Below are 26,013 nucleotides of genomic sequence, written 5' to 3' on the forward strand. Positions count from 1 at the left end.
CACTTCCTCTCTTGCGCTATGCTCGGTCTTGGGGTTTGGTCGATTCTTGGGACCATGCGGTCCATTTCGTCGAGTCTCAGACTGCTTTGCTGAGCTACCTTCCCCTTGGGTAACCTGCAGTTTTTCGCGAGGTGGGGCCAACCTTGCCACAATTGTAACAAGTAGGACTCTCGGTTTGCTTCACTACCATAGCTGATTCAGTTTTGTCGGAAATTCCCGACGGTTCCAATTGATGAGTTGGTCCTTCAAGCCCCACAATCTGGCAGAGAGCTTTTTGCCTATTTCACGGATCGGCACGTCACTGATATCTCGCAAGGAGAATATCGCCACTCTGTACTCGGAAGGCATGCTGTTAACCATAAAGTCCTTCCAGAAGTCTTCCTGATAGACTTGTAGATTGAGAAACTTTTTCAACAGGTCGCTCCACTCCTGAACCCATTTGTCTGGGTTAGCTCCGTTCGGGCACTTCCAGTTGACTAGTGCCAACTATCGGTACATCGTATCCTTCCCTTTTCGTCATATCCCCTATCGTACCCTTCCTTTTTCGGTAAGTCCTATCTTTTATCCTTATTCCTATCTAGCAGAAACTTCCCATTCAACAGTTTTTGAGGAGCTCATGCAACTCAGTATCTTCCCTGATCATGACGCCACCGTTGAGATTAAGAAATCAAGGATTAAACCGGAGTTATAAAAGTTAGCTCAATTTAAAAAATTGAGACTGATTAGCGTGGTAGCAATATCGGATTTTTGCTGGTTGAGCTAACTTTGTACCTTTGTCTATAACAAAACGATGAGATGAGACGGAGGCTAAAATTTGGCCGCGATGTGTATTCTCTTGGAAATAGATCTATCCACCGGTACTTTCTGTTAGGCCATGTGTCTATCTAGCCTAGTGCTAGAGCCTTAGAATATTTAAAGCCTTATTTTATTGGCTAGAGGAATATTCTAAAGTGGTCGGTTTCAGTTGCGTGACAAGTATGTGCATACCTCGGCAAGATCACAAGCGAGGCATCATCTTAAAGAGATAAGAAGAATAACAATAGCCTCAAGATTCCTGAACCCTCAATAACACGTTCTACTCTTCTATTTACGCCCCAATATTTACATCAGTATTCTTGGGTTAGGTTTCAAGGTTCAGCAAATCTGAATAGTCTCGAATGACGGTTGAACTTTAAGGTGGATCAATAATAAGTATTAATAACAAGGCAAATTTAGTTCTTTAGAATGCATAACTTAACTCCTAACGAACTTAACATGGACAATTCATAGTAAGTAGAGCTACCTACAATGATATAAAAAGTAAATCTGAAACCAAAATATGAACAATGAATTTTTTTCCATCTAAACCAGACACCATTAGCCCTGATCCGATCGACCTTGGTTATATACCAGCTATTTACAGAACAGTATAACCAGCATCAATAAGAATGTCACTGCCAGTACAGTAAGAGCTTGCATCGGATGCCATAGAGCGCAGGCTGCCAGTTCATCAGTCTGGCCCAAACGGCCCATGGGAGTTTGAGCCTTCCATTCATGAAAATACTTCTCTTCGAAAATGGTGTTCAGAGGAGTATCCATATAGCCAGGGAGATCTAATTGCATCGAATACGATGCTGAGCCCATTCTGCAGATAGCGACTTCATAAGATGAATAACACCAGCCTTGGATGCGTTGTAAGCGGATTGGGGATTGGGTCAGTTGACGATGGACCCAGACATGGATCCAACGAAGATGATGGAACCGCCTCGGCTAGAAGCGATCATATGTTTGCCAGCTGCCTGGGCACAAACAAACGAACCGTTCAAATTGATGTCAATCACTCGCGGAAATTTTCTGGTGAATATTTTTCAGCTTCGACAATGTCTGCGACGCCTGCAGAAAGGATAAGGATGCCAATTCTCCCGACATCGCGAATGGCGAAATTCATAGCGTCCTGTGTGAGGACTTCATCACGGACGTCAAGACGATAGAATCTTGCATTGACTCCATACTCAGAGTGAAGCCGCTCGCATGCTCTCTCTCCTAGATCACTCTGCACATCAAGGACGGCAATTCCGGAGAGGCCGGCAGCGCAGAGGCCCTCGGCCATAGAGTAGCCGAGACCACGGGCGCCGCTAGTGATGACTGCAACACGACCGTCGAGTCTGAACATGTCAAACACGCTGCGCTTACCACCAGCTGCGGATAAAGAATCTAATTTTGCTGAAGGATTCTCGACTGATGTGGTAGCCATTTTTACTGCTAGAAGTCGGAAGCGATGTACTGCAAGAAAGTCGCTGGCACCGACGAAAGAGGACTGCCTTTTATTCCTCAGCACAGATCAGGCGAAATGTAGTACTGTGCTACTAGATTCAGTATCGTGACTGCGGTGACGGATTGCTTAACCCATGCAATCGATAGATGTCGTTTCGGAGCGTCAAAACCTGATAGCAACCGCTAATTGGCCACTATTGCTAAATGACAGTTGCTTATGGCATCGCGCGACCGCCAGGGTCCCGAGCCAGCAAGCGAAGCGGTTGGACGACCCGTCCAGAGCCTTAACGATCCCGTCGGTCCATACGGCTCTGCCCCACCGGCCACGCAAGTCAGAAATTCTCGAGCCACCACAATACCCCATCAGCGCCAGTCGATTGCTGGTCAACGCTATTATGTGCATCTGACCTTGGCCTCGTATTTAAGCAATGTGGGATTCTAGCGCAGAAGAAAGTGTCATAACCCTCGTGCTACCGAGCCCATTCGTTTAATAGAGCAGGAATCAGTCAATCACGGCTCGGCTGGTGAGGGATTTCTTGTGTTTCTGGCTCTACTGTCTGTAAGGTTTACGTCTTGGCCTGTGGGACGCCGGTATTCTCTGATTCCGTGCTTGCATGTCATATATATCAGATTTGTCACTCCGCTGAGAAACTTTTATCAGTACCGTGCCAAGATCCGCGGCAATACTGCGGCGGTACGCCACGGTGCGGCTGGCGAGCGTCACTGTACCGGGATTCTGAAGGTACCTGAGGGTACATCAGGTCAAAAGCAACCCTAATCCACGCGATATTCTTGCGTCCGAGATTATCTAAAGCATGCGTTTCCTACGTCCGAACGCATCTGGTGTCTTAGCACGTAATGCTTTGAAGCATTTCCGTGCATCTACACGTCGAAAGAGGCGTTTCTCCGCTCGTCGCCACTCATCACGTCTAGATAGGCGTATACTTCCCTACTCTGTAGTGTTCCATCGAGTTTAACTTCGCCCCACCAACCGAACCCACGCTCCACACTCATCAAGTTCCACTATCCCCCGATGCCGCGAAAATCTGTGTAATCGTCCGCCAGGTGACAATGTAGCTGTTGTAGACTTGTAGGTGTATCTCGGAATGTCAGAACCTGTAAGGCGGGAGCTAAGGGTCCAAATGGCGAATTCAGTGTGTGCAGTAGTATGAGTCATATTGTAATACATAATAAGGGCCTGATTCTTTTTTTTAATGGCCCTCCCATTTAAATTCGAAAAAAAAAAAAAAAGAATCACCGCTTCTAATGGTACTCCCATTAAACGCAAAAAGCATCACCCCTTCTAATGGTACTCCCATTATACCCAAAAAGAATCAGCCCTTCTAATGGTACTCCCATTATACACAAAAAGAATCAGGTAACGTTAAATGGAGCTCCCATTTTACTAGCGTAAATTCAGTTCAAATGGAGGTCAGGCTTTTCCTATACAAAAAGCTAATAGAGGTCTGACCTCCATTTGAACTCCATTACGCTAGTGAAACACCACCCTTCTGACCACTCCTCACAGTAGCACGCCTCTACAATGAGCTCCCAACAGGAGATCAGAGGGAAAAAATTATTAGCCTGTAAAGACTTTATTATAACTTACTGGAGTCGCGTTACGCGGTTGTAGGGTCGCCCCAAATTATTTTCATTTAACGCGTAAATTTCGTGTCTGATCCGAGTCACGTGCGGATTCAAATGGGAGCTCCATTTACACCTACATGGAGCTCCCATTTAAAGCGCCCTCTGACGCGGATCTAAATGGGACCTCCATTAGAAGGAAATAATGGCCCCACCCTAAATGGAGCTCCCATTTAAAAAAGTAAATGGAAGGACCATTTAAAAAAAGAATCAGGGCCTTAGTAATGGGGCCCAAGATACAGCTACAATTTATTAAGGCGAAAAGAGTTTAACCTAAACCCGTGGTCAAATTTTGGTATGGCGAATAAAGGATCTTTGGCACTAAACTATGAAAGGAATTGTCTAACCTAATTAGCCAGAGTAACCATTAGTTAGTCCAACGGGCTCAGTCGGGGCGACGGAGTCACCTTTCTGCGCGACGACGAGGGCAAGATAAATATCAATAAGGTGCTCGACAAGCTATACTGCCTCCACTGCCTGGCTTCAACACTCTAGTCTCTAGGCATTTCAAATGACGGCTGGTTTCCTCCTCTCATGTTTGAACCATAGTTTCTTGTGTTTGCCTGGAACAGGTCTCCTGAGGGTTAGGGTGGGTGACAAGCCGCCAACTTATTTCAGTCAGGTGTCCTCCGAGGCGTTGGTTTCGGTGGTATTATTTTGTAGGATTTGGATGATTCATTCTAGAGATAATGGAGCGTAATGTTTCATATTCCGCTGCCTATACGCAATCTAACCTACACAATTTCGACACACGTAGACACTTCACGCTGCCCCAGCAGCCTGTTGCTCAACTCCGCTGGCTTGGAAGACCGACACAGCCTCTTGTCCAGTGGCCGAGGTAGCGGCTTCCACGACTTTGCCGTCCCGCGTGCCGAATAGTTTCACATCAAACATATCGCCTCTACGCGACGTCTCAAGCTTCATGACCTCCCTATGACATATTAGTACACAACTTATTCGCGGTAAATTCAACAATTACCTCAGAGCCATGGTCGCGTACTGCGACGGCCCAATCCGCAATTTCAAAACGACGGCGAGTTTGTCACCAGGTGAAATCTCCCCTTGATCGAGCACCCTCGCAGGCTCAACACCGGTGTCTTCCCGCACGCGCAGAATGTCGAGATCCGTACGGACCATTTGCTGCAACGGGTCCGAGTACCTTCGACACCACCATTCGATATCGCCCGGCATCACGAGCACGTGTCTATACGCGCCTGAGAGAGAGAATTCCTTCACGTTGTGCCGCATATTATACGGACTCAGTCCATCTTTTGCCATGATTCGCTCGTACGACTCGCGTAAGTCGGGGCGCGCAGGGTACTCGACATCGAACCCCGGAGATGGCATGACTACATCGAAAATAGTGAACCTGCCAGCCCGTACTTCCTCTGCCGTGATCGGTCGGGCTCTGACAAACCCAGAGCCGTCCATGACATCCTCTTCGAACTCATCTTCAGTGTCCTCATGGGTGGTAATTTGCTCAGCATCGTCAAGAACCAGATCGCCTTCAAGCACGGCCAGCCCGAACTTGGCAATGCGCTCCGACACGACTGTGTTCCATACAAAACTCTGATACGCATGCACGTACATGACTCTTAAATTCCTCGGAATCTGCATGATCGCGCCTAACCAGTCCTGGGGAGATCTCTCCAGACCACGCAGTATGCTTACCTCCGCCGTACAGTAACGCGGCATCAATTTCATCGCGGCATTAATGTTACCCGGATCACGCGCATACTGTTTCCTCGCGGCGATAGATTCCGGCACGACAAGCGGCTGCACGCTGAGCAGAAGCTGGGCGGCCTCTTTGTACCGCTTTTGCAAAAGATTGATTCCAATTTCGTGTGTCGGGACAGAATGAGTGCCAAATCGCTGCATACCAAAATAGTTTATAAACCCAGTTTTTGCCAACGACGATAGCGCTTCGTTCAGAATGGACTCAACGTCACTTTCTCCCGTCGCGGGCTGAACGTCGCGAATTGTGATTATGAACTCGTTGCCGTGGAGTTCGCCCAACTTGATCCGCTCTCTTTCATACCGGAAATCAGACAGTACAATGTCACGAAAGGCTTTGTTTAGTGAAACTAGTCGCTCGACAGGCGTATGCGCTATGCTTGCTCTCTGAACTGTCACACCTCGTCGGTCTTTCGTACCGGCAATTGTGACAGATTTGGGCTTCATGCGGAGAAACTTTGCGATAATGTGGCAAGCGTCCATGGATTCTTTATTTTCCTTATATATAGTGAAATGCGTGAATGAGCCTCTGCTCCCCATATTCTCCGCCACAACAGGGTCAAGGTTGGCCAATGCCTGATTTTTGCCGCGATTATCCCTCCTCCTCGTAGTGCTATTACTCGCCGCGAACTTGGTGAACTTGAACGAATATTCCGGTGTGGTTTTAGATTCGATCTTGCCTTTATATGCTATCCTAATCAACTGATGGATCTTTCCGCGTTCATCTTTATCATCAAATGCTTTGGACGACTCATAAGTTCCGCCAGATTTGACAACCTCCCGCAGCGCCAGGATGCCTTCCTCCCCAAGGATTGCCTTGACCTGCCCCTCAGCATCCTCATCAGGCACAAACTCCGCCGCATCATCGTCTTTCTTACTCTGCTCTTTCTTCGGCGGGAGGGACTGGGGAGGCGCCTGCACAGGTACATGTTTGACGTGTAAGATTTCGCCTGATGGTAATATTTCATTGACGAGAAAATCTGTGTATCGCTGTTTCAAAACACCCCTGAATCCAACGTGCGCGCCAAGATATTGCGTAATTCCAACGTCTGGCTCTGTTATACCTGCCGGATATTCGGCTGCCTTGGATGGCGTCGGTAGGTCGCCCGTGTCAAGACGGGCACGCTTGGAGGGCGGTGGAGCTGCCATTGTGCAGAGACCTTGGAAACGTTAGTCAGCTAACTAAGACTATCTTTAGACTGTCACAACGCACTTAGGCGATATAAGTGCCTGCAACACAAAAAGCGCGATCGAGGTAGTAAGGGTATTTGAAGTCGGAGTGTGCCCATCGACGGCCCGAACAATCATAGTCAAGAAATTTTTCGGCAGGAGATGGGTGCCATTAGTGCGGCTCAGGTTGCTCCCAGCAATCACTCTTATCAAGTCGCTCTTTTACTGACCGTAATTGCAAAATTTTACTAATGGCCTTCATTAGCGAAATAATTTTATCAGCTCTTTTTTTTGCTGTATTATTTGCGAAAAAAATCTCAACATGGATCACGTGGAGGTTTAGGGTATAGCATGCGGTTAATTAAGTTTAGTTGACAGTCGCGGTCTTAGTTCCTAATTTTTACGCCACAAAGAAAAATATTCGCCTTCTCAATTTGGCTGTGTCTTGATCAGCCATAAGCATTGTGGTCGACAATTGCTGCGCTCAGTAACATGGTATTCTCAGTCACACTGCGCGCGCTTTTGCGGAGCACCCAAGCGGCGACAATATCCTCGAAGACATCAATTGCCCGACCGCGTGGATTGACGCCGAAGACGAAGATATGGATATCGCGATGCTCATCCACGGAAGCCTCAACAGCGAAGCCGGTTGAAGAGAAGCTGCCTGCCCGGTTCGATGCGGTCCCAAACTTGAGCAAGCACATCCTTCGGTCAATCAGTCAGAACCTGAAGTTTACAACAATGACAGAAGTCCAGCAGCGCATCTTGCCTTATCTGCTTGCAGAGGAAACAAAAGGTACAAGCGCCCTCGTGCAAGCCAAGACCGGTACCGGTAAAACGGCCGCCTTCATGATTCCAGTCATACAACGTGTCAGCGAAATTCTTTCCGAAAGCGAAGATCTCGAACGGCGGTCCCGGAAACCGCTAGCCCTTGTGATTTCGCCTACTAGGGAGTTGGCTTACCAGATCAGGGACGAGGCGCAGAAGCTGTGCTCCATATTTCCTCTAGTCGAGCGGCCCGTTATTAAAGCTGTTGTTGGTGGCGTGTCGAGGCGATGGGAGGAGGAAAAAGTCTTTCAGAAGCAAGGGGTAGATATTCTTGTTGCGACGCCGGGCAGATTGTTGGATTACCTTCAGGAAGATCCCAAACGGTTTAGAAATTTGCAGATTAAGGTTTACGATGAGGCGGACAGGTTACTCGACCAAGGTTTTGCACGGGAGATCTCGGATATTCGATCACGGCTGGAGCGCGTCGCAAAAGTAAAGCAGATGCTCATGTTCTCTGCCACTGTGGGGAAAGACGTCGTGGGCATTGCTGAGCAAGAACTAGGTAAGAACTACAAACTTGTCCGCACGACCAGTAAAGACGATGTACCGACCCATTTCTCCGTGCCTCAGTCTCTGGTTCTTGTTGACAAGCTCAGCGACCACTTTGAACCGTTGGTCTCCATGCTACGAGCACATGTTGCCGAAGCACGGAATGGGTCGCAGTTCAAAGCCATCGTGTTCTTGCGTACGGGGAAAGAAGTCGATCATTACCATTTCTTGTTGTATCATATCTTGAAAAACTACGATATTCCTGTTATTCCAATTTCTTCGCGACTTTCCCAGACCGCCAGGAGTAAGAATTTGGGAAAGTTCAAAGCTGCGCCGACCAGTATCCTTGTAGCATCGGATGTCGTTGCCAGAGGCGTGGATGTTAAGGATATCACACATGTTTTCCAGGTCGGCAGGGCGATGAGCACAGAGCAGTATATTCATCGAGTCGGCCGAACCGGACGGGCAGGCAAATCAGGTAAAGGGATCCTCATCCTGTCGGAGAAAGAGAGGGATTTCTACAAGAAACTTAAAGGCCTGCAAATCAAGTTTAGTGATGAGTATAAGTACACGCCTGACCCTGCATTAACTGAGGAAATTTCAGAAGTGGCAAAAAGAGAGTTGGAATGGTGGAAAAAGCGGCGTCGTGAGGATAGGTTGCACCAACTGGAAGAAAAATATGAGGCACATATGAGGGGACCGAAAGTGCGGCAAGCATTGAAAATCCGACAGTCAACAGAGATATTTTCGAAGGATATTGATGTTGTCAGCACCATTATTTCACAATTTGGGTTCTATCGCGGGGTGATCTCGAAGCGAGATCTACCCTCCCGGGACATGCTACGTGAAGTTATCGCGGGAATCGGACATTTGGGATTAGACCCGAATGAGAAACCGACAATTGATCGCCAGACAAGTATGACGCTGAAAAGCAAGCTTGCACTCACTGATAGGGAAGTGAAGGAGTTCTTTGTCGAAGAAAAGTTTAGCAGAAAGGATAAATTGTCATTGTAAATGTCTGTGGCAAAATAGAGTACTGTATTTGATTAATCGCCTGTTGAATTATTTATCGGAACAGCTGCATGTTAGATTTTATTCATGGATGTTCGGGAAACAGTATGGACTTTGTATACTAGATTCTGTATATATCACAACTCCGCTTGCAGATAATTTTATCGTAGCTGTGCGTTCAACTGTATGTCCACCGTGATCACCATAGAATTATCGGTATGATTCTCACATTTCTTAATACGAAAGGACCTAACTACAGCATGTTACGTGTCACTGTCATGCACAATCCTAACTTGTATCGTCCAATAATCAAACTCACAGCTACTATTTTTGTTTAAAAATACCTCCCTCAGTGCCTCTTTAATTTGACTTATTGATTCCGTCCCAGCCACAGTTATCCAAACCCTGCTAGAGTTGCCTAAGTCTTTATAAACAGTACAATGGTGGCCAATATTATCGACTAAGTAATTGAGTATTATCTTATAATTACTGATGTTAAGATTGACGACTTGACTCATAAGATCGCCGTGTTCTCAAACAAAGTGTAAAGGCAGCTCCTATGGCTTAGACGAAATCAACGTGCCAAACTGGTTCAACCGGTGCTGAAAATCGTAGTCCACTGCCGGACATGTGTTACAGAACGAAGATCGGGATGCAGCGACAATATGTAAAGGTGGTCGTCAGAGCCTGGACACTGAGATGACGAAAGCTTGGAGAAAAGGGTGATAGCTGTCGATAGGATAAGTAAGGTGTGATGTGGATCCTGCTCGGATATCAACGGTGTGGTGCGAGGATGACGAGTATGGTGTCTATACGTTAGTCCCGACAGTCGTACCCACCTGACACACTAACATAATAAATTCACCAATTTTCCTGCTATCATACTAAAATTAAAATAACATATTAGTTAGATAAAATATTAGAAATTGTTATGCGCCGAATCGCGATCTATTCTAATCTAGCAAGTACCGTAAATACAGAAGGAATGAAAGAAATAGGAATAGAGCTCTCCAGTGCACGTGTAAATCGGGAGACCAGTGAGGGAAACTAGGAAGGGATTCGAGTGATCGATTCGTGCGTTCGAGGGCATATAGTAGTGCCCAGAATCTTTTGCGGGGTCAACCAGCAATATCAAGAGAGTTTCTGATTTTGTAGTTGGACTGCACAAACTGGAGACATAATAGTACGGCGAGTCTGTAATTGCTATATATCCTTGCTAAGATGTAAATTAAATCTTCTAAGCTGTTCGCACCAAATACTTACCATCACTCTCAACTTCATACTCGCCAGGCAGTAAAGGATCTTGAGTTCGCTGAATTTGCATACGGCCATCATTAATCTTTACACACGAAGAGGTAAGTCATGTGTAATCAGCACATCCAACGAGTCTAGAAACGTCCGCTTCTTGAAAGTTGGGTTTGTGAAACCGCCTCCAATGATGACTGTGGGATTCGAGGCAAGGTATATGAAAATGTCCCGTCCAAAACTTCTATTTGCTGCCATGACAACAGAGGTCGTGACGCGTACGATGCTAACCGAACTAACAATATATGCAGTGTTGCGGTGAGGCAGTTGAATTTGAGAAAGAGAAAACGAGCAGAGTAACGGCGGCTTAAGGTCGTTTCGTTAACTGGCTGGGGTGAGATTGCGGATATGTCGCACTCGACCATCCTGGATTTCAGGGGCAATAGTGCTCAGGCATACCCGTGCAGTCTTTGAATTACACAAGACCGCAGTCTGGACACGAACGTGGCGCCCTAACTAACAAGTCACAAAAATTCGGTGCACATTGTCATTGTGGGGAGTTCTGCCCTAACTCCTGTGACGGATTAGGCCATTCGGCCAGTCGATTGCCCGAAATGTCGCACTTCATTTTTGAAAAAAAAAGTCCAAGTACCACACCCTTAAGAAACTCATCTTCACGTCGAACATGACGCGTACCCCACTATTATCCAATTGCCGAATTCAGAAGAGTCGCTAATTCGGGATCTTGACTATTATCACTCACGACATGGACAATTCCAGAGCACCTACAAGGAGGAGAATAGGGGTGGATACGATTACGGTACCGTCAAAATTTGTATACTATTCGTAAAGTTAATCGCAAAACCGAGAACCTAATCGTAAAGTAATCGTATAGTCTACCGCAAAATCGTAACGTGATCGGCAATCGAGTGGATCGTCCCAGCGAGCGGATCGGTCGAAATTCCATACAAAGTAGCAATTTTTAAACATCTATATCTTAGCCACGCTAGCAGTTCTTACCTAAATTTTAAATTTTATAAACAATGGACTATAAATCATTAGGCGTGGACACGAATACAATTTTCTCTATTCGCATTCGCATTCGCAATTCGCAAAATAAATTTTTATTCGCAGCGAATAAAATGTCAGCTGCGAATGCGAATGCGAATAATATTCGCATATTCGCAGGGCTTCAAAAACCCAAACCCTGGCGAAACGGCCCCTGGTTCTATAGCATCAAACTAACATGTATTTTAATCAAAACCTCACCACCTGTATAGCGAAGTGAGAGCTAGAGACTATATCGCGATTCCCGCGTCGGAAGTGGCAGTCGAGAGACCGTTCAATAGCGGCAGGGATATGCTGGGCCTTCGTAGATACTCACTAAGTGGGACACTATGAGGAAGCTTGTTTTGTTAAGGGAAATGTACTCCGGCGACGAATGAGATCCAAGTGCGCGTTTGGTTATTTATAGCGTTATGCGCTGGGCCGTTTGTGGAGGGTGTGTGCCTGTGTGCCAGTAATATGTGCGAATATTGCGAATAATTGCGAATAATTGTTTTCTATTCATTCGCATTCGTAAGCATGCAAGATCCAATTATTCGCATGCGAATTGCGAATATTCGTACGAATGCGAACATATGCCTCATTCGTGTCCACCCCTATAAATCATTATCAAACCTCTTTTTTAGAGATAATCTTATTAATTACCCAGGTATCTTAAATTACGGCTAAAGGGTTTCAGGGGTTTACAGGATTTCAGTAAATATAATCATCAATATAAACATCAATCTTTTTTCAAAGCGATGATGTAAGTCGTCGATGTCTAGCTACTCTATTCTCTAAATTGAGCGTAATTAAGAAAGATTTCGTCGAGTTTTAGAGGTTTAATCGCTACTTTGTATGGAATTTCGATAGATCCGCTCGCTGGGACGATCCACTCGCTTGCCGATCACGTTATAGTAAACAGGGATCACCTAGGATCACTATCGTGGGTAAGGGATCAGGGATCACTCGGGATCACTATCGTGGTTAAGGGATAAAAGTGTGCCCTTAACCTTACGAGGGTGATTTGGCATTCATACGCCGCCCGACTCACTGATGCTTTGCAAGCGTAACTAATGACTTGTGGAAGGTTGATTGTTCTTTTCGATTGCTCTACCATAAGGGGACAACTGGTAGGTGTAGACCCCTCCAAATCGCCACTACACAACAGGAATATTTTGTGCTCAAATGGAATGCGTTTATTGTATGCATTACAACGCCACATATAGGCACTTCTTAGGCACCTGAGAACCGAAAAATGAGAGCCAGCAACCTATCTCAGTGAAAACTGGGCCACCGTCGTCGATGCAACTATTATGACTTAAGGTCACAAGACACTCAACATTTAGTTGGCATCACGACACCCTCAATTTTCAAAGATTTTTATTGCTTTGCGTTTTAGGGATCGGCACGGATACACGGATAACGGATATATCCATGGATATCCGTCGCGGATACGGATACGGATAGAGAATATGCGGATATGGATACGGATACGGATAAGGTAATATTGATTTTATAAGGTAATATTGATTAGTCATATCCGCGGATATATCCATGGATACGAGTAACATACAAATGTGTAAACTAATAATCCTGGGAGAGTTTAAGTGAGTTGCGATTTGCGAAATATTCAGTTGTACAGGGAACGGAAGTCCAATGAATCCAGAATTTGGTGCGCGCTTGGCTGTGAGCGGAAGGAAGCTTGAATCAGAACACAGATCTGATTTTAGTCGCAACTGCTTATATACTGGGTTAGGGTTTGTATCCGTTATTGAATGCTGGATATATAGCGGTTTGCAGGCCGATTGAGTGATCAATATAGTCAGTAATATCGTAGGATCATCCTCTTTCCATAGTCCTGGGCGCCAAACCAAAAAGACTGAGCAAATGCCTTCAAGGTCACGTGAGTCGTATCCGTGGATACTGCGGATACGGATACGGATAAAGCCAATATATCTGGATATGGATACGGATACGGATATGGGATATTTTACGCGGATACGGATACCGATACGGATAAGGAAAAATTTAGCCTGGATATTGTCCGTGACGATCCCTATAGCTTTTTACAACATTAATTTTTTTTGGAATTATTTGTTGTTCAGTATGGTCACTGGTCGTCAGCTCTTGCAGCTAATTTGCATTTAATGGAAGTATTATAGTAAGAAGTATATTCGGGCTCGCGCTCGCGTTGTGTACATTCTTTCATTGATTTCGTGTTATGAGTTTTGATTGTATCACGTTTATCTATATATTCTGCAACTTAATATGATGATGACAGGGAGCAGGGAGAGAATATGACGCCTACAGTATTTCAAGGTAATAACAACGTAAAACAGAGCGACGTAAAAAGCGAGATTAGTTCAGAAAGGAGACGCACGTCGGGGCAAAAATGCCTCTATCCGGAGTCACATTGTGTCCGAACTAGGATTTCTTCCAGCAGTCAACCGATAAGGCAGATTTCGATGAAGATCACCCTCACTCCGCATGATTGGATAGATAGGAGGCTCGAGGTGAAGGCAGCCCGAACGGGGAAATCGTATGGGGTACACATCCCGATCCAGAAAAGTCCGAGTATTTCCTCTTAAATCCGAGAATGTCCGAGTCTGTGCGCCATTATTTCCGAGTTCGTATCGTACGGTGGTGGTCCGGACAAACCCGCGGCATGGCAGGTGTCCAATTTCGGCGCTCTTCAGGGTCAGCCGAATGCATGAATGTTGTCCTTAACTGTATGTCGGAAAAGATGTAAATATTCAACTCCTCGAGGCACTACGGCTTGATAGTATTGTCTAGCTCGTACAGCCTGCAGCAGTGGAAAAGTGCATTTTCTCGCTGTGGCTTCCTGGATGTGTTGACGCACCTGATGACTCTGCGCTTGGTTAAGCCCGCCTGTGTTATAGGCAGAAGTCGAAGAGAATCCGCAATAACCTTACTTTTGAACTAGTGAAGGCTTAGCTTGAAAATAACCGTCAATCTCCAGAAGCTAAACGGCCAAAGAGATTTCTTCCATCCAGCACGTGCTTGCAAGAACCGCACCTCGCGCGGCTTTCGCTTGGCGTAACCAGCAGCGTTTCGCGATCTGCGAACTCTCGATTTGATAAGCATCACAAGCTTCCCAAGCGTTTGCGAGCACCAGTTATTTGCAAAGATGCCGCTAGGTATCTATTTAGTTCACATCGTAGAACAGAAATCTCAATGGGCGGAGTTTGCGCGACAACCGCGGGCATCACCCGAAGCACCTGTATTGCTCAATTGACTTGTTGCAATCTCGCCAGTGGCTTCAGCAAGCGCGATTTCTGAAATAACGGTACCTGTACGGCTAAGCCACAACAAGACGCCCTGTTAGAAGTTGACTACACAGTTACCGCATTAAGCATGGTAAGCTAAGAAGTCTCGCTAATTATATGCATCCAGTTGGAACTTTGTTTGATACGATGTCGAAAATGTCGCCCGTCGACCACCCGCACTCTAATCTTGAAGACAGCTGCAGTCAATTCCGCGCAGACGGCACACTAATTCGGCCCAATGTGGCTGTTACTTGATCTCGAGAAGGGAGCACGTGGGTGGGGCTTACTTGTATTCACCAGATATTCTCGTCGACACAAGCTGTCAGTTACCAATTATTCTGCTAAGGGAAACATGAACCGATCACAAATACGGCTAGCATATTTTGTATGCTGCCGGCCACGCCAAGATGAATTCAGTTCTATAAATTCTGGTCTTCCTCGTCTGTATATGTCAAGCGTCGTGGCCACTCCCTCTAATACACAGTACAATGCGTTCGATTATCCTAGGTGCGCTCGCCCTTGCGAGCTCTGTTCTTGCCCAAATTAATGTCCCGGGTGTGGTTCCTATTAATCCCGCTGAGCCTCTTCAGCACCATCTGGCATACGCCGGTGTCACCGGCATGACAGTTTCATGGAACACCTACGAGGAGATCAGCAATCCTACCGTCTATTATGGCACGGACAGCTGGGATCTCTCCAGTTACGCCACTGGCGAGTCTGTCACGTACCCGACTTCATTAACCTGGAGTAATCACGTGAAAATTACTGGATTGAAACCCAATACTCAGTACTACTACATCGTTTCGAACACCAACTGTTACAATTGCTCCGAGCTTGCTCCATACACTTTTACTACCGCACGTGTTGCTGGCGATCGTACACCATACACCGTGGCCGTTACTATTGACCTCGGTGTCATGGGCGATTTGGGATTGAGCACGACCAGCAAGGGCCCGATTACTTCCAACGACCAAACCACAATCCAGTCCCTTGCTCGATATATGGACGGCTTTGACTTTCTCTGGCACCGTATGCAATTTCGTTCTTTAATTTAAGTTGCTCGGGTTTTCTAATATGCAATAGCTGGTGATATTGCGTATGCCGACTACTGGCTCAAGGAGCAGATCCAGTCATACCTCCCAGCTGTGCCCATCGACGAAGGTTACAAGATGTACAACAGGCTTCTCAACACCTTCTACGACGAGTTGCAGCCTATCACTGCCCAGAAGCCTTACATGGTTGGTCCAGGCAACCACGAGGCCAACTGCGACAACGGCGGTACTACCGACAAGGTCAACAATATCACGTACACGGTCGACATCTGTATGGAGGGCCAGCGAAACTTTACCGGCTTCACCAATCACTTCCGGATGCCATCAGCTGAATCTGGCGGTGTTGAGAATTTCTGGTACTCGTTCGACCACGGCATGGTTCATTTCGTCCAGATTGACACTGAGACTGATCTCGGCAATGGCATCGTTGGTCCAGATGAAGCTTATGGTTCTGAAGGCGATTTTGACACGATTGGCCAGGATGCGGGACCATTCGGTACTAAGAACCAGCAGATGAATTGGCTCACGAAAGATCTCGCGTCGGTCGACAGGACTAAGACACCGTGGATTGTTGTCTCTGGCCACAGACCGTTCTACGCCGCAAGCCACGAAAATGGCAGATGCGATGAGTGTGTCACGGCGTTCGAGCCTATCCTGCTTAAGTACAATGTCGACTTAGTACTCGCTGGCCATGTTCACTTTTACGAGCGCAATGCCCCTATTGCAAATGGCACGGCTGATCCTAACGAGCTCAACAATCCTTCTGCGCCATGGTATATCATGAACGGCGCTGCAGGCCATTACGACGGATTGGATCCCATCGAGGGCAATCCAGATTATATTCGATATGTGCAAAACTCGACCTACGGCTGGAGCAAGCTTACGTTCCATAACTGCACCCACATGACCCACGAATTCGTTATTTCCGGTAACGGTACTGTCCTCGATACCGCGACTTTGTACAAGAACCATGGCTGCCCCATGTCGAACTACACTGGCACTAACAGCAGTGCGCCGATCACGGATCACAATGGTAGCGCCAGCTTGAAGGCCTCGGCTGCTCTCTTTGCCGTCGTTTTGGCTACAGCTTTGATGATTGCGTTGTAAGATAATGGTATTCAGTGGCTGAACTACTTTTAATACCTTGGTCTTTCGTGTGATGTAAATGTGTTTTTTTAAAAGTGTTTTTTTATTCCGTGAGTGTCTCCGGGCATCATGGGGTAAGGGTTAACTACTGATAAATGGAAGAAAACCTGTCCAACCGTAAAATCCTAAATATCTATCTATAATCTATCCAAATATAATACAAAATCATAGTGGTTTAACGACCCATCCAGCCACCGTCGACGAGAAGAATATCACCGCTCACATACTTGCTAGCGTTGCTAGCCAAGAATACTGCCGCACCCTCGAAATCCGACGGATTGCCCCATCGTTGGGCAGGTATCCGCTCCAAGATCTGACGAGAACGGACGGGGTCGGCAATGAGAGCCTCGTTCATGTCGGTCGCAATGTATCCGGGCGCGATAGCATTGACGGTGACTCCTTTGGAGATCCATTCGTTTGAGAGCGCCTTTGTGAGCTGGCCTATCCCCCCCTTCGACGCTGCGTAGGCCGGGACGGTGACGCCGCCCTGAAAGGTCAGCAGACTGGCAATGTTGATGATCTTGCCCTGTCTTCCGTCTTCGATGATATGCTTGCCGACATCGCGGCACAGAATGAAGCAGGTCGTCAGGTTGACCTGTAGAACTTCCTCCCACGCGTCGTCGGGGAAGTCGGTGCTAGGGAAGCGGCGCTGGATGCCGGCGCAATTGAGGAGAATGTCGATCTTGAGACCGAGTTCCACAGCTCTGGCAACGATGGAGCGGACTTCCTCCTTAGATGAGAGGTCAGCAGTGATGATGTAGCACTTTCGACCAAGGGCCTCGATCTTCTCTCGGGTGGCGGGGTTGTCGTTCCTCTGAATCAATTAGCTTGCAACTCAAGAAGCAAATAATATTAGTGCGCCGCACCTGAACGAGAATGATGTCTGCGCCAGCCTTTGCAAGCGCAAGAGTCATATTCTGGCCGATGCCGCGGGTTGCGCCGGTGCATAGCGCAGTCTTGCCCGCAAGCGAGAACAGTGATGCGAGGTACTCGAAGTCGGCCATGGTAATAGTACAGGAGATCGGACTCGATATACAAGGTCACTGCCTGTCAGGATATCTCAGTGTGCCTGGAGGTTTGATTATAGAGTGAAGTGCACTCGAGCACACCGCGTTATATGATGGCGGGGATGGGGCCCGAAGAAGCGTGGGGGGGCACGCCTAATCTGGTACTCATTCCACCTTCCCCACCATGCGCGACTAATTCCGAGATGGAAAATATAACCCGGAGCTTTCCGCATCACCGCAATGCAAAAAGAATATAAAATGACTGTGGTTTATAATTCGCCTATGTAAAATATCTCCCTGCGTTATCTTTATTGAAACTCGTCGCTTCTGATTGGCTGTCCTGGAGGCTAAAGTACATGCTCGGCCAGGTCGCCTGTGCCAAAACAGTCAGTCCTATTTCCCCCGCGGGGTGGCCCCGCATTCAAGCGGCTGCCCGGGTATATGCCGCCATTCGCAAGCCAAAGTCTCTTAAGTTCCGGCTCATTTCTTGTGTTTCATTGTTCTGATCGTTTAGTTGTTCGTGTTCTTGATCCTATCCATTCACTGATCCTACTACGGTCGCACATACTGAACGCTCACACGATCGAAAGATGACCAAGACCCAGACAGAGGCTATCACCGCTCGGGCGTCCGAGATCGTCGCTGCCGTGCTCTACGGCAAAAAAGACATGAGAATTGTAGGATTGTTGCTATTAGTCTATTCAGCCGCACACTGACAGATACTGGTAGGAAACCAAAGTCATTCAGCCACCAGCGTCTAGTGAGCTCCAGGTCATCGTCACGGAGACGGGGATATGCGGTTCGGACTTGCATTATTACCACCACGGACGGAATGGTGACTTTGCCCTCCAGCATCCGCTATCTCTGGGTCACGAATCTGCTGGCGTCGTCACCGCTGTTGGATCCGCCGTCAGTGACTTCAAAGTTGGCGACAGGGTCGCCTTGGAAGTCGGCATTCCGTGCTCAGAGTGCAAGCGGTGTAAGAAAGGCCGCTACAACCTGTGTCCGGCAATGCGATTTCGCAGCTCCTGCAAGACCGCTCCTCATTTTGACGGCACCCTTGTCCAGAAAGTCAACCACCCCGCGAAATGGTGTCACAAAGTACCTGCCGTTATCAAGGATCTCTCGCTCGCCGCGTTGGTGGAGCCATTGGCGGTCTCGTTGCAGGGCATCAAGCGGTCTGAGATGAGTCCAGAAGACGAGGCAACCGTTCTAGTATTGGGTGCTGGTGCAGTTGGTTTGCTGACCGCCTTTGCCGCCAAGAAGCGTGGTGGTGCGAAGGAGGTGGTGATTGCAGATATTTCCGCGCAGCGCGTGTCATTCGCAGTCGAGAACGGCTTCGCAGATCAAGGAATCGTTCTCAGCGGATCCAAACCTGCGGACGTCGACAACCCACTTTCACCCGCTATTGCCAGCGCCAACTTTTTGAAGGAGAAAGCAGGAGCTGATGATGGATTTGATGTCGTGTTCGAGTGCACAGGCGTCCAGATCTGTGTCCAAACGTCCGTCTTTGCTGCCGGTGCAGGTGCCAAGGTTGTGCTTATCGGCATGGGCACTCCTATTCAGACATTTGCTATCGGCTCCGCCGCCACCCGTGAAGTCGACATCATCGGCGTTTTCAGGTACGCAGGAAACTACCCGGACGCGCTCGCCATCGTCGCCGAAGATGGCGATACAGTCGGCAAGCTTGTCACTCATAGAATGAAACTTCAGGAAGCAGTAGACGCGTTTGAGGTTGCAAGTACTCCAGTGGACAAGGACGGAAACTTGGTTCTAAAAGTCATAATCACGCAATAGTCTTATGCCGTGCAATTACTTGTCTGGGATTGTATTTCGATTTTATACGGTTAGGGTGAGCAGGCTACCTTGCTTAATAGAATCTAAGTATGGGCTGAAATTTGGTTGTACTTCCGTTATCCAGTAAGCAAGTATCGATACGGCAGGGTTGCAACTTCCTTGCATCAATAGGAGGCGTTGGTGCCGCAGTCCCACTTTCTAACGTTCCATCTGCAAAAAGAATTTGGACTGCATATACGATATCAATTGAGTCAGCGGAAAATGAGTCTAATCTAAATACATAAATTCATATGCTATGTACAATCATTGAATACAAACTTATGACGACAGAACATAAAGAACATTAAAATTCAATGACGATCAATATGCAAAATCGAAAGAGAGACAAATGGACGCCGACCCTAGGAGAGTAGCAAAACGAAAGCTGCAACAACGACCTCTTCAGAAGCCGGCCATTTGGCCCCATCCATATGGCCTTGGCGGTACCAATAGATTTGCGAACGATAATCCCACTTTAAGGTCGCGATGATCCTCGAGAAGCCGTCGACGTATTGTGAAGCGGAACGCTTGCCTAATGCCTATGGAGATTCTGTAGCGGTTAGTCGTCAGCTTTCGTCCATTTTCGTCGCGAACCACTTATATGGCTGTCTCCTGACGCGAGGCAAACAACTAATAAGCATACCGAGGGAAACCACTCCTCATTCCCACGGCTCCTCGTCCTGTTCAAGGTATGTAACGCATAACGAGAGTTTCCTAAGTAACAACGCAAGCGGAGCACTTGGACTGCTTCATATGCCAGGCTTCCCGCTCCTCCCCCGTAGTTATATCTTCTTTATTTTGTTTGAAAGCCAGTGTATTTTACAAGCCATGTACATGCATGTACTGCCGAGAAAATTTAGGATTAGGGTTTTAGGAGTTGCGCGACCTATGTGCCTGCTATCACACTAAATAACAAGCTTGAAGCGGTGGCTCAATGGTAGAGCTTTCGACTCCAGTGAATGCCGGTTAATCGAAGGGTTGCAGGTTCAATTCCTGTCCGTTTCAAATTTTTTTTACTTAAGAATTTTGTTGATACAGGTAACAGTTATTTTTTATTGAGAATTTAATAGATAATTTTCTTGATACAAGTAACAGTTATTTTACTTCTTTGTTACTGTAGTTTCATTTTGTTCGGTACAGCAGCCAGACATTGATGTGTAACAGTCTGCGGGACCTCTTAGCAAGCCAACTATTGTTTCCCAGCGATTTCCATACTGCAATACCAACACCGCCAATTCGTCAAGATCGACGCCTCAATTGACAGCTGTGGATGGCATGGTGTTCCCGGCGTCAGAATATGCTGATATCCGATTGATATCGTCGACATTCGCACTCGTGAAGGGGATACTGGTCATCATTCCTCTGTTGGTTCTCCAGCAATATGATACGTCGTCGCAACTGCTGTTTACATCGCCGGATGTGCCTCCACTACTCAATTACGTGCTTTCGCGGTTATTAGTCTGGGATACGGTATTTTTTATAAAAGTTGCGCAGAGGGGATACGTATTTGAGCAGGAATGGGCGTGGGGCTGGTTGTGGATTGGCACGATTCGCGTGGTTGCCAACTGGGTGGTGTTGCCGCTTCTCACAATTGTGTATCCACCGCTGGCAGAAGGCGAACTTGACGACCTGGGGAATCATGTTGGGAGTATATATGGATACGCTATTGCCGCAGTGGTAATTGCACATGTGGGCCATTACTTTGCTGTGTTAACCCTCTACGTCACGTCGGGCAAGATCGAGCAATACATCCGATCTAGATCATCTAATGACACGAAATTGCAAAAAAATACACCGCAATCCGTGTTTCCGGTTATCTCGGCATTGTTGTACATTATATCCCCTGGTGGAATCTTCATGTCGGCGGGATACGCCGAGACCCTATTCGGATTGTTCTCGTTCCTTGGTATCTACTTCCGCGAGACTGAGCAGCATATACTCGCAGGACTCGCTTTCTTTGTATGTTGCGGTCTCAGGGGAAACGGTGTGCTCTGGGGTATTATTTTCCTTGACGACCTTTACGAAGCTGCCAGAGCACGCAACTGGAAGAAATCAATCGCAATTATAATTGGTGGTTCACTAGTCGGCATCGGGTTCCTGTCAGGACAGGTATATGCGTATTTCCGGTACTGTCCCGGTCGTGAATGGTGCAATAATACCATACCGCTGATTTACGGTTATGTTCAGAGTCATTATTGGTATGTCAAGTCCTGTGTTGATTTTGCAGCATTGTCAGCTAATAAACTTAGGAACGTTGGATTTTTGAAGTATTGGCGCACATGGCAAATCCCGAATTTCTTTTTCGCGTTCCCGACGTGGTTTCTGTTCTACCGATCATACCAGAAATACAGATCAATCCCGCGTCTCCGACCGTACGTCATTATCGAAATGTCGATGTTCACAATGTCCCTGTTCTGGTGGCATGTCCAGATCATCACCCGTGTTGGAACCTGCATGCCGTTATTGTACTGGTACATCGCTGAGCGGATCTTTGCTGATGCGCCGGAGGAGGAAGGTGTTGTTGTTGAAAATCGGTGGAGTTTGAAAGGCCTAGTGAGACGTGCGAAAGAAGATTTTCGACGACATGAGGGGCTATGGGCGGTTAGGTACATGGTTACGTGGATTGGTGTTCAGGCAGTCTTGTTTGCTTCGTTCATTCCTCCTGCGTAGAGTGTCGCATTGGGCAGTTGTATTATTTATTCTTAGAGCAGAGTAGTGATAGATACTGGGTAAACGAGTGTGTCCATAGTCTAGCTAAGTTGCGCGCAGAGCCATCCTCGTTCTGCTCGGCCTTAGCACCTTGAAGTGTCTCAATTCTGCCCCAGATTAACATCATATTTGTCGAACCAACGCGTGGGTTTGAACCGTCACAATGAATGCGTCGATGTTTTGGCCATTTAATCCCCAAAAGTGCGGCTCAAATACTTCGTGTCTCCCCAAAAGTGCGGCTCAAATAATACGTGTCTCCTTTGTAACTCTGAACTAATCGACATCAACTGTATCAAGTATTCATCAATTTGAATGCCGTGCAAAGTACTAGTAACAACCGGCGCGACATACCCATTCGACGGTCTCATTAAGCTCGTCTTTACGCTGCGTGTTCTCAAGGCGCTCTCGACCCTCGGTGTCACACATCTCCAGATTCAATATGGAAACACGCCGACTTCGCGAATAGTGTACGAAAATTGTGTTGAGAATTGCCAGACCGTGATTCAGAGCACGGGAATCAAAGTGAATGGTTTTGGAATGACAGAAGATATGGCGACGGAAATTCGGAGTAGTTGGCTGGTAATATCGCATGCTGGTACGTTGTGGGTGCAAGGCAAGCTTAGCTGGGTGTTGGATTTGGTTTATGTTAACTGGGTATGTTAGGAACGGGTACAATTTTAGACACCCTAAGATCTCCTTCGCCGAAGCCGCGGTTGATTGTTGTGCCAAATCCTATACTTATGCACGGCCATCAGGCTGAAGTCGCGGCAGCCATGGAAGACATGAATTGTTTACTGTACGCCAAATCCGCCACCGAAGATAGCATAATATCCGCTCTTGATAAACTTGACAGACAATTCACCGAGTTGCCTGAAAAGAAGAGTCTTGCTGGCCTGATAGATTACGAGGCTGGAGTGTTACGGCGTGACAAAGCCAGAGTACAGAAAGAACAGTAATAGACTTTGGTCAAATCAGAAATTTTAAATTAAGCCAATTAGACACTGAAACAAAAGAAATTGAATGTCGTACAAAAACATGCACCTGGCCGAACGATCATTACCTGTATCTTATACCGACATCCACGAACATGAGACTACAATGAAAACTACCACCATGCCAGTAACCAGACTCCAGCATCAAAAAATACACCTTGTAGATCCCACTTTTCACAGTGACCGCGGTGCCTCGGTGCTTTGGACATTTAATGCGCGATTCCATCCAGCCCGAACTCCAACTCCTTTTCTAAACTTCCGTCAGCCATGACCTGGCCGCCGGCGTCAGCACTCATTTCGCTTGGCTTAGGAACGTCTTCAGTCGTGTCCATCTCCTCTGGAATGCCAACCTTCTCCTGCGCCACTTGCTGTTGCTGTGCATTGGCACGGCCCTGGCCGCCTAGCATCTGTTTTTGCATCTCGACTGGCTGTCGAACTAACTTGCGAAAGTCGACAATTTCTCGCATGATCATTTCCCGCATGTCATCGACTGAATCGACGGCCTCGAACGAGAAATCGAAAGTAGTCGGACATTCTGGTTCGTCTGCGGGATCGTGCCAAACCGATAAATACGGGTGCTCCAATGCGTCATGAACCGTTATTCTCTCTGCAGGATCGAACGCAAGCATCTTTGATAGCAGATCAAGAGCTTGTGGGTTTGCCGTCGGGAACAATTTCGAGAACGGCACACGAGGCATGTATGGCAGGCTCCGAACATACTCCTGTGCTCTCTGCGATCCGATTCGGGATAACGTTTCACTGGATGGTGTCCCCAAGTAACGTAAAATCTGATTAAGCTGGTCAACGTAGTCGTGACCTTTGAAAAACGGCTTGCCCCCTAGAAGCTCGGCAAGAATGCAGCCGACCGACCACATGTCAACTAGGACACAAATTAGGTTATGTTGACTGAGAGATAATTGATCGACCATCAAAACTTACTGGCTTTTGTATAACTCTGGAATGACAGCATTATCTCCGGTGCTCGATACCACCGAGTTGCAACATATTCTGTCAGAAACCCCGCATTTTCGGCGGGATCAGTTGAAAACCCTCTAGCAAGACCAAAATCGCAAATTTTTAGCTCGCAGTCGGCATTCACCAACAGATTTCCGGGCTTTAGGTCTCGATGAAGCACATTGGCTGAGTGGATGTATTTTACCCCGCACAAAGTCTGGTAAATAAACGATTGGTAGTGCGAATCCGTCAGAGGCTGTTGTGAACGGATGATTTGATGCATGTCACATTCCATCAACTCTTCGTAAAGGTAAACCTCATTGAAATTACTGGTGTCGACGATGTCCATGTCATATAAACAAGCAATCTAGAAAAGCCATGAGGAGCTGAGCAAATCGGCACGGCGAATGGACAGACAACTTACATTTTTGTGGCCCCGGAAATGTGTGAGTAATTTCAGTTCTCGTAGTGCTCTCTTCGCCAATATTTTCTTTGAGAAAATGTTCGTCACTTTCTTGATCGCAACACCGACCGCCTGGTTGGATTCCGTATAACGAGCGGCGCAAACAATACCATAAGCACCTTGACCCAGCTCTTTTGTGACCTGGAAACGACGATCAATGGTGAAATCCTGGTTCAGCACCCTACATTCAGTCAGAGAGATCCAAATTTGCCGTCGGAATCCGCGTACCTGTACGTATGGCGCTCGATTTGGATCATTGTGATATCTGTTCAATTGAGCGAGAGTGACAGACGGTCAAGAGACTAAAACTGATTCATAAAATTATATCTATGCAGAGAGCGGCCGTCTACGTAGAACCGTCCTGAACGGCGAATGCGTCGGTAAAGTATGGAATAACTAAAATGCAGCGGATATTGGGGACGTTGTTGTCGATCGTAATACGGTGAGCCTGGCTAGACTGTTTACCCGGCTGGCCAGGGGCGCGCCTCTTCGCATTATCTATTTTCAGACTCCCCCTGCAAAGGATGAGCAGCAACCTTCCTGAGTTTTTAGTTTCTAGACAAGTAAATGATAAGATCCAATCTACAGTAGGTTATGATACGGATTCTGACTGCGACTGCCGGGTTGAGAAAGAACCGCTAGCGACTGGCTGTTGGCGATTGTCGGGTGCTAATCAATCTACGTTACGCACTCGCTGCGTACACTCAACATTGACACGGATTAACTGTCAAGGCCATCCATAACCAAATTGCAAATTCATCAAACCCGAACTAGCTCAGATGATATCATATTGAGCAGAGAGAACGTTTAATGTGGGTAAAATACGACACCCAAAGCCAACCCGGCAGTGAATTCATACCTATAAACCGTTGCGGTTGATGATCTATCCTGTTCTTGTATCAATTACAACGGAAACATACATAACTCTAGGACACAGACCGATATAGTTGCGATGCTGTCGTAGAAAAGTAGCCGCTGTTACGCGTTGGATTCTTGGAGCTTATTACCGTGCAGCAAATGCGAGTGGAGTCGTGGCAAATTAAAAGCGAGGTCCGACCGGTTCGATTGCAAATACAGGCATCAAAAGGCTGCTCGTTCGTATGCTTGTGGCGGCATGGGCCTAACTATTCTGGGAAAAGACGCCCG

The 26,013-nt window shown here is 47.1% G+C and overlaps 10 protein-coding genes and 1 non-coding gene across 11 annotated transcripts; 6 read left to right on the plus strand and 5 right to left on the minus strand.

Moving 5' to 3' along the window:
- Positions 1–1,204: 1,204 nt before the first annotated feature.
- POJ06DRAFT_247661 (uncharacterized protein) lies at positions 1,205–1,758 on the minus strand (the record flags this gene model as incomplete). Its single annotated transcript, XM_056186924.1, has 1 exon — positions 1,205–1,758. A coding segment is annotated over exon 1 (227 nt), but the record flags the coding sequence as incomplete, so codon positions are not given.
- Positions 1,743–2,331, minus strand: POJ06DRAFT_247662 (uncharacterized protein). Its single transcript, XM_056186925.1, has one exon. It carries the CDS (start codon positions 2,231–2,233, stop codon positions 1,817–1,819), a length of 417 nt encoding a protein of 138 aa, XP_056045154.1. The 5' UTR covers positions 2,234–2,331; the 3' UTR covers positions 1,743–1,816.
- Positions 2,332–4,559: 2,228 nt separating this feature from the next.
- Positions 4,560–7,055, minus strand: POJ06DRAFT_247666 (pseudouridine synthase). Its single transcript, XM_056186926.1, has 2 exons — positions 4,877–7,055; positions 4,560–4,828 (listed from the first exon to the last, which is right to left on the minus strand). The coding sequence occupies exons 1-2, from the start codon at positions 6,778–6,780 to the stop codon at positions 4,660–4,662; spliced, it is 2,073 nt and encodes a 690-aa protein (XP_056045155.1). The 5' UTR covers positions 6,781–7,055; the 3' UTR covers positions 4,560–4,659.
- A 238-nt stretch (positions 7,056–7,293) lies between these two features.
- POJ06DRAFT_194773 (P-loop containing nucleoside triphosphate hydrolase protein) lies at positions 7,294–9,132 on the plus strand (the record flags this gene model as incomplete). Its single annotated transcript, XM_056184966.1, has 1 exon — positions 7,294–9,132. The coding sequence occupies one exon, from the start codon at positions 7,294–7,296 to the stop codon at positions 9,130–9,132; it is 1,839 nt and encodes a 612-aa protein (XP_056045156.1).
- Positions 9,133–14,937: 5,805 nt separating this feature from the next.
- POJ06DRAFT_69582 (Metallo-dependent phosphatase-like protein) lies at positions 14,938–16,974 on the plus strand. The gene is made up of 2 exons (XM_056191412.1): positions 14,938–15,737; positions 15,792–16,974. Exons 1-2 carry the CDS (start codon positions 15,197–15,199, stop codon positions 16,865–16,867), a joined length of 1,617 nt encoding a protein of 538 aa, XP_056045157.1. The 5' UTR covers positions 14,938–15,196; the 3' UTR covers positions 16,868–16,974.
- Positions 16,975–16,979: 5 nt separating this feature from the next.
- POJ06DRAFT_294473 (uncharacterized protein) lies at positions 16,980–18,021 on the minus strand. The gene is made up of 2 exons (XM_056190475.1): positions 17,773–18,021; positions 16,980–17,720 (listed from the first exon to the last, which is right to left on the minus strand). The coding sequence occupies exons 1-2, from the start codon at positions 17,908–17,910 to the stop codon at positions 17,082–17,084; spliced, it is 777 nt and encodes a 258-aa protein (XP_056045158.1). The 5' UTR covers positions 17,911–18,021; the 3' UTR covers positions 16,980–17,081.
- Positions 18,022–18,202: 181 nt separating this feature from the next.
- Positions 18,203–20,060, plus strand: POJ06DRAFT_219773 (chaperonin 10-like protein). Its single transcript, XM_056185599.1, has 2 exons — positions 18,203–18,590; positions 18,643–20,060. The coding sequence occupies exons 1-2, from the start codon at positions 18,504–18,506 to the stop codon at positions 19,708–19,710; spliced, it is 1,155 nt and encodes a 384-aa protein (XP_056045159.1). The 5' UTR covers positions 18,203–18,503; the 3' UTR covers positions 19,711–20,060.
- A 609-nt stretch (positions 20,061–20,669) lies between these two features.
- POJ06DRAFT_t22 lies at positions 20,670–20,754 on the plus strand. The gene has a single exon. It is a non-coding gene; the product is annotated as a tRNA-Trp (tRNA).
- Positions 20,755–20,777: 23 nt separating this feature from the next.
- On the plus strand, positions 20,778–22,705 carry POJ06DRAFT_207034 (uncharacterized protein). The gene is made up of 2 exons (XM_056185381.1): positions 20,778–21,947; positions 21,999–22,705. The coding sequence occupies exons 1-2, from the start codon at positions 21,025–21,027 to the stop codon at positions 22,417–22,419; spliced, it is 1,344 nt and encodes a 447-aa protein (XP_056045160.1). The 5' UTR covers positions 20,778–21,024; the 3' UTR covers positions 22,420–22,705.
- POJ06DRAFT_69602 (glycosyl transferase) lies at positions 22,622–23,537 on the plus strand. Its single transcript, XM_056191413.1, has 2 exons — positions 22,622–23,053; positions 23,122–23,537. The coding sequence occupies exons 1-2, from the start codon at positions 22,771–22,773 to the stop codon at positions 23,412–23,414; spliced, it is 576 nt and encodes a 191-aa protein (XP_056045161.1). The 5' UTR covers positions 22,622–22,770; the 3' UTR covers positions 23,415–23,537.
- A 122-nt stretch (positions 23,538–23,659) lies between these two features.
- Positions 23,660–25,124, minus strand: POJ06DRAFT_266325 (kinase-like domain-containing protein; the record flags this gene model as incomplete). Its single annotated transcript, XM_056189141.1, has 4 exons — positions 23,660–24,330; positions 24,390–24,771; positions 24,829–25,048; positions 25,096–25,124. 4 exons carry the CDS (start codon positions 25,122–25,124, stop codon positions 23,660–23,662), a joined length of 1,302 nt encoding a protein of 433 aa, XP_056045162.1.
- Between the last annotated feature and the right edge of the window lie 889 nt (positions 25,125–26,013).

The sequence above is a fragment of the Lipomyces tetrasporus genome, assembly GCF_029532465.1.
Source record: "Lipomyces tetrasporus strain NRRL Y-64009 chromosome Unknown POJ06scaffold_3, whole genome shotgun sequence".
NCBI classification, from domain to species: domain Eukaryota; kingdom Fungi; phylum Ascomycota; class Lipomycetes; order Lipomycetales; family Lipomycetaceae; genus Lipomyces; species Lipomyces tetrasporus.

Coding starts and splice junctions, on each gene's coding strand:
- POJ06DRAFT_247662 (XM_056186925.1), bottom strand. CDS start 2,233: ATGGCTACCACATCAGTCGAGAATCCTTCAGCAAAATTAGATTCTTTA.
- POJ06DRAFT_247666 (XM_056186926.1), bottom strand. CDS start 6,780: ATGGCAGCTCCACCGCCCTCCAAGCGTGCCCGTCTTGACACGGGCGAC. Junction 4,829..4,876: donor TACGCGACCATGGCTCTGAG/GTAATTGTTGAA, acceptor AATATGTCATAG/GGAGGTCATGAAGCTTGAGA.
- POJ06DRAFT_69582 (XM_056191412.1), top strand. CDS start 15,197: ATGCGTTCGATTATCCTAGGTGCGCTCGCCCTTGCGAGCTCTGTTCTT. Junction 15,738..15,791: donor CTTTGACTTTCTCTGGCACC/GTATGCAATTTC, acceptor AATATGCAATAG/CTGGTGATATTGCGTATGCC.
- POJ06DRAFT_294473 (XM_056190475.1), bottom strand. CDS start 17,910: ATGGCCGACTTCGAGTACCTCGCATCACTGTTCTCGCTTGCGGGCAAG. Junction 17,721..17,772: donor CAGACATCATTCTCGTTCAG/GTGCGGCGCACT, acceptor TAATTGATTCAG/AGGAACGACAACCCCGCCAC.
- POJ06DRAFT_219773 (XM_056185599.1), top strand. CDS start 18,504: ATGACCAAGACCCAGACAGAGGCTATCACCGCTCGGGCGTCCGAGATC. Junction 18,591..18,642: donor GCAAAAAAGACATGAGAATT/GTAGGATTGTTG, acceptor AGATACTGGTAG/GAAACCAAAGTCATTCAGCC.
- POJ06DRAFT_207034 (XM_056185381.1), top strand. CDS start 21,025: ATGGTGTTCCCGGCGTCAGAATATGCTGATATCCGATTGATATCGTCG. Junction 21,948..21,998: donor TATGTTCAGAGTCATTATTG/GTATGTCAAGTC, acceptor TAATAAACTTAG/GAACGTTGGATTTTTGAAGT.
- POJ06DRAFT_69602 (XM_056191413.1), top strand. CDS start 22,771: ATGCCGTGCAAAGTACTAGTAACAACCGGCGCGACATACCCATTCGAC. Junction 23,054..23,121: donor GCTGGTAATATCGCATGCTG/GTACGTTGTGGG, acceptor TGGGTATGTTAG/GAACGGGTACAATTTTAGAC.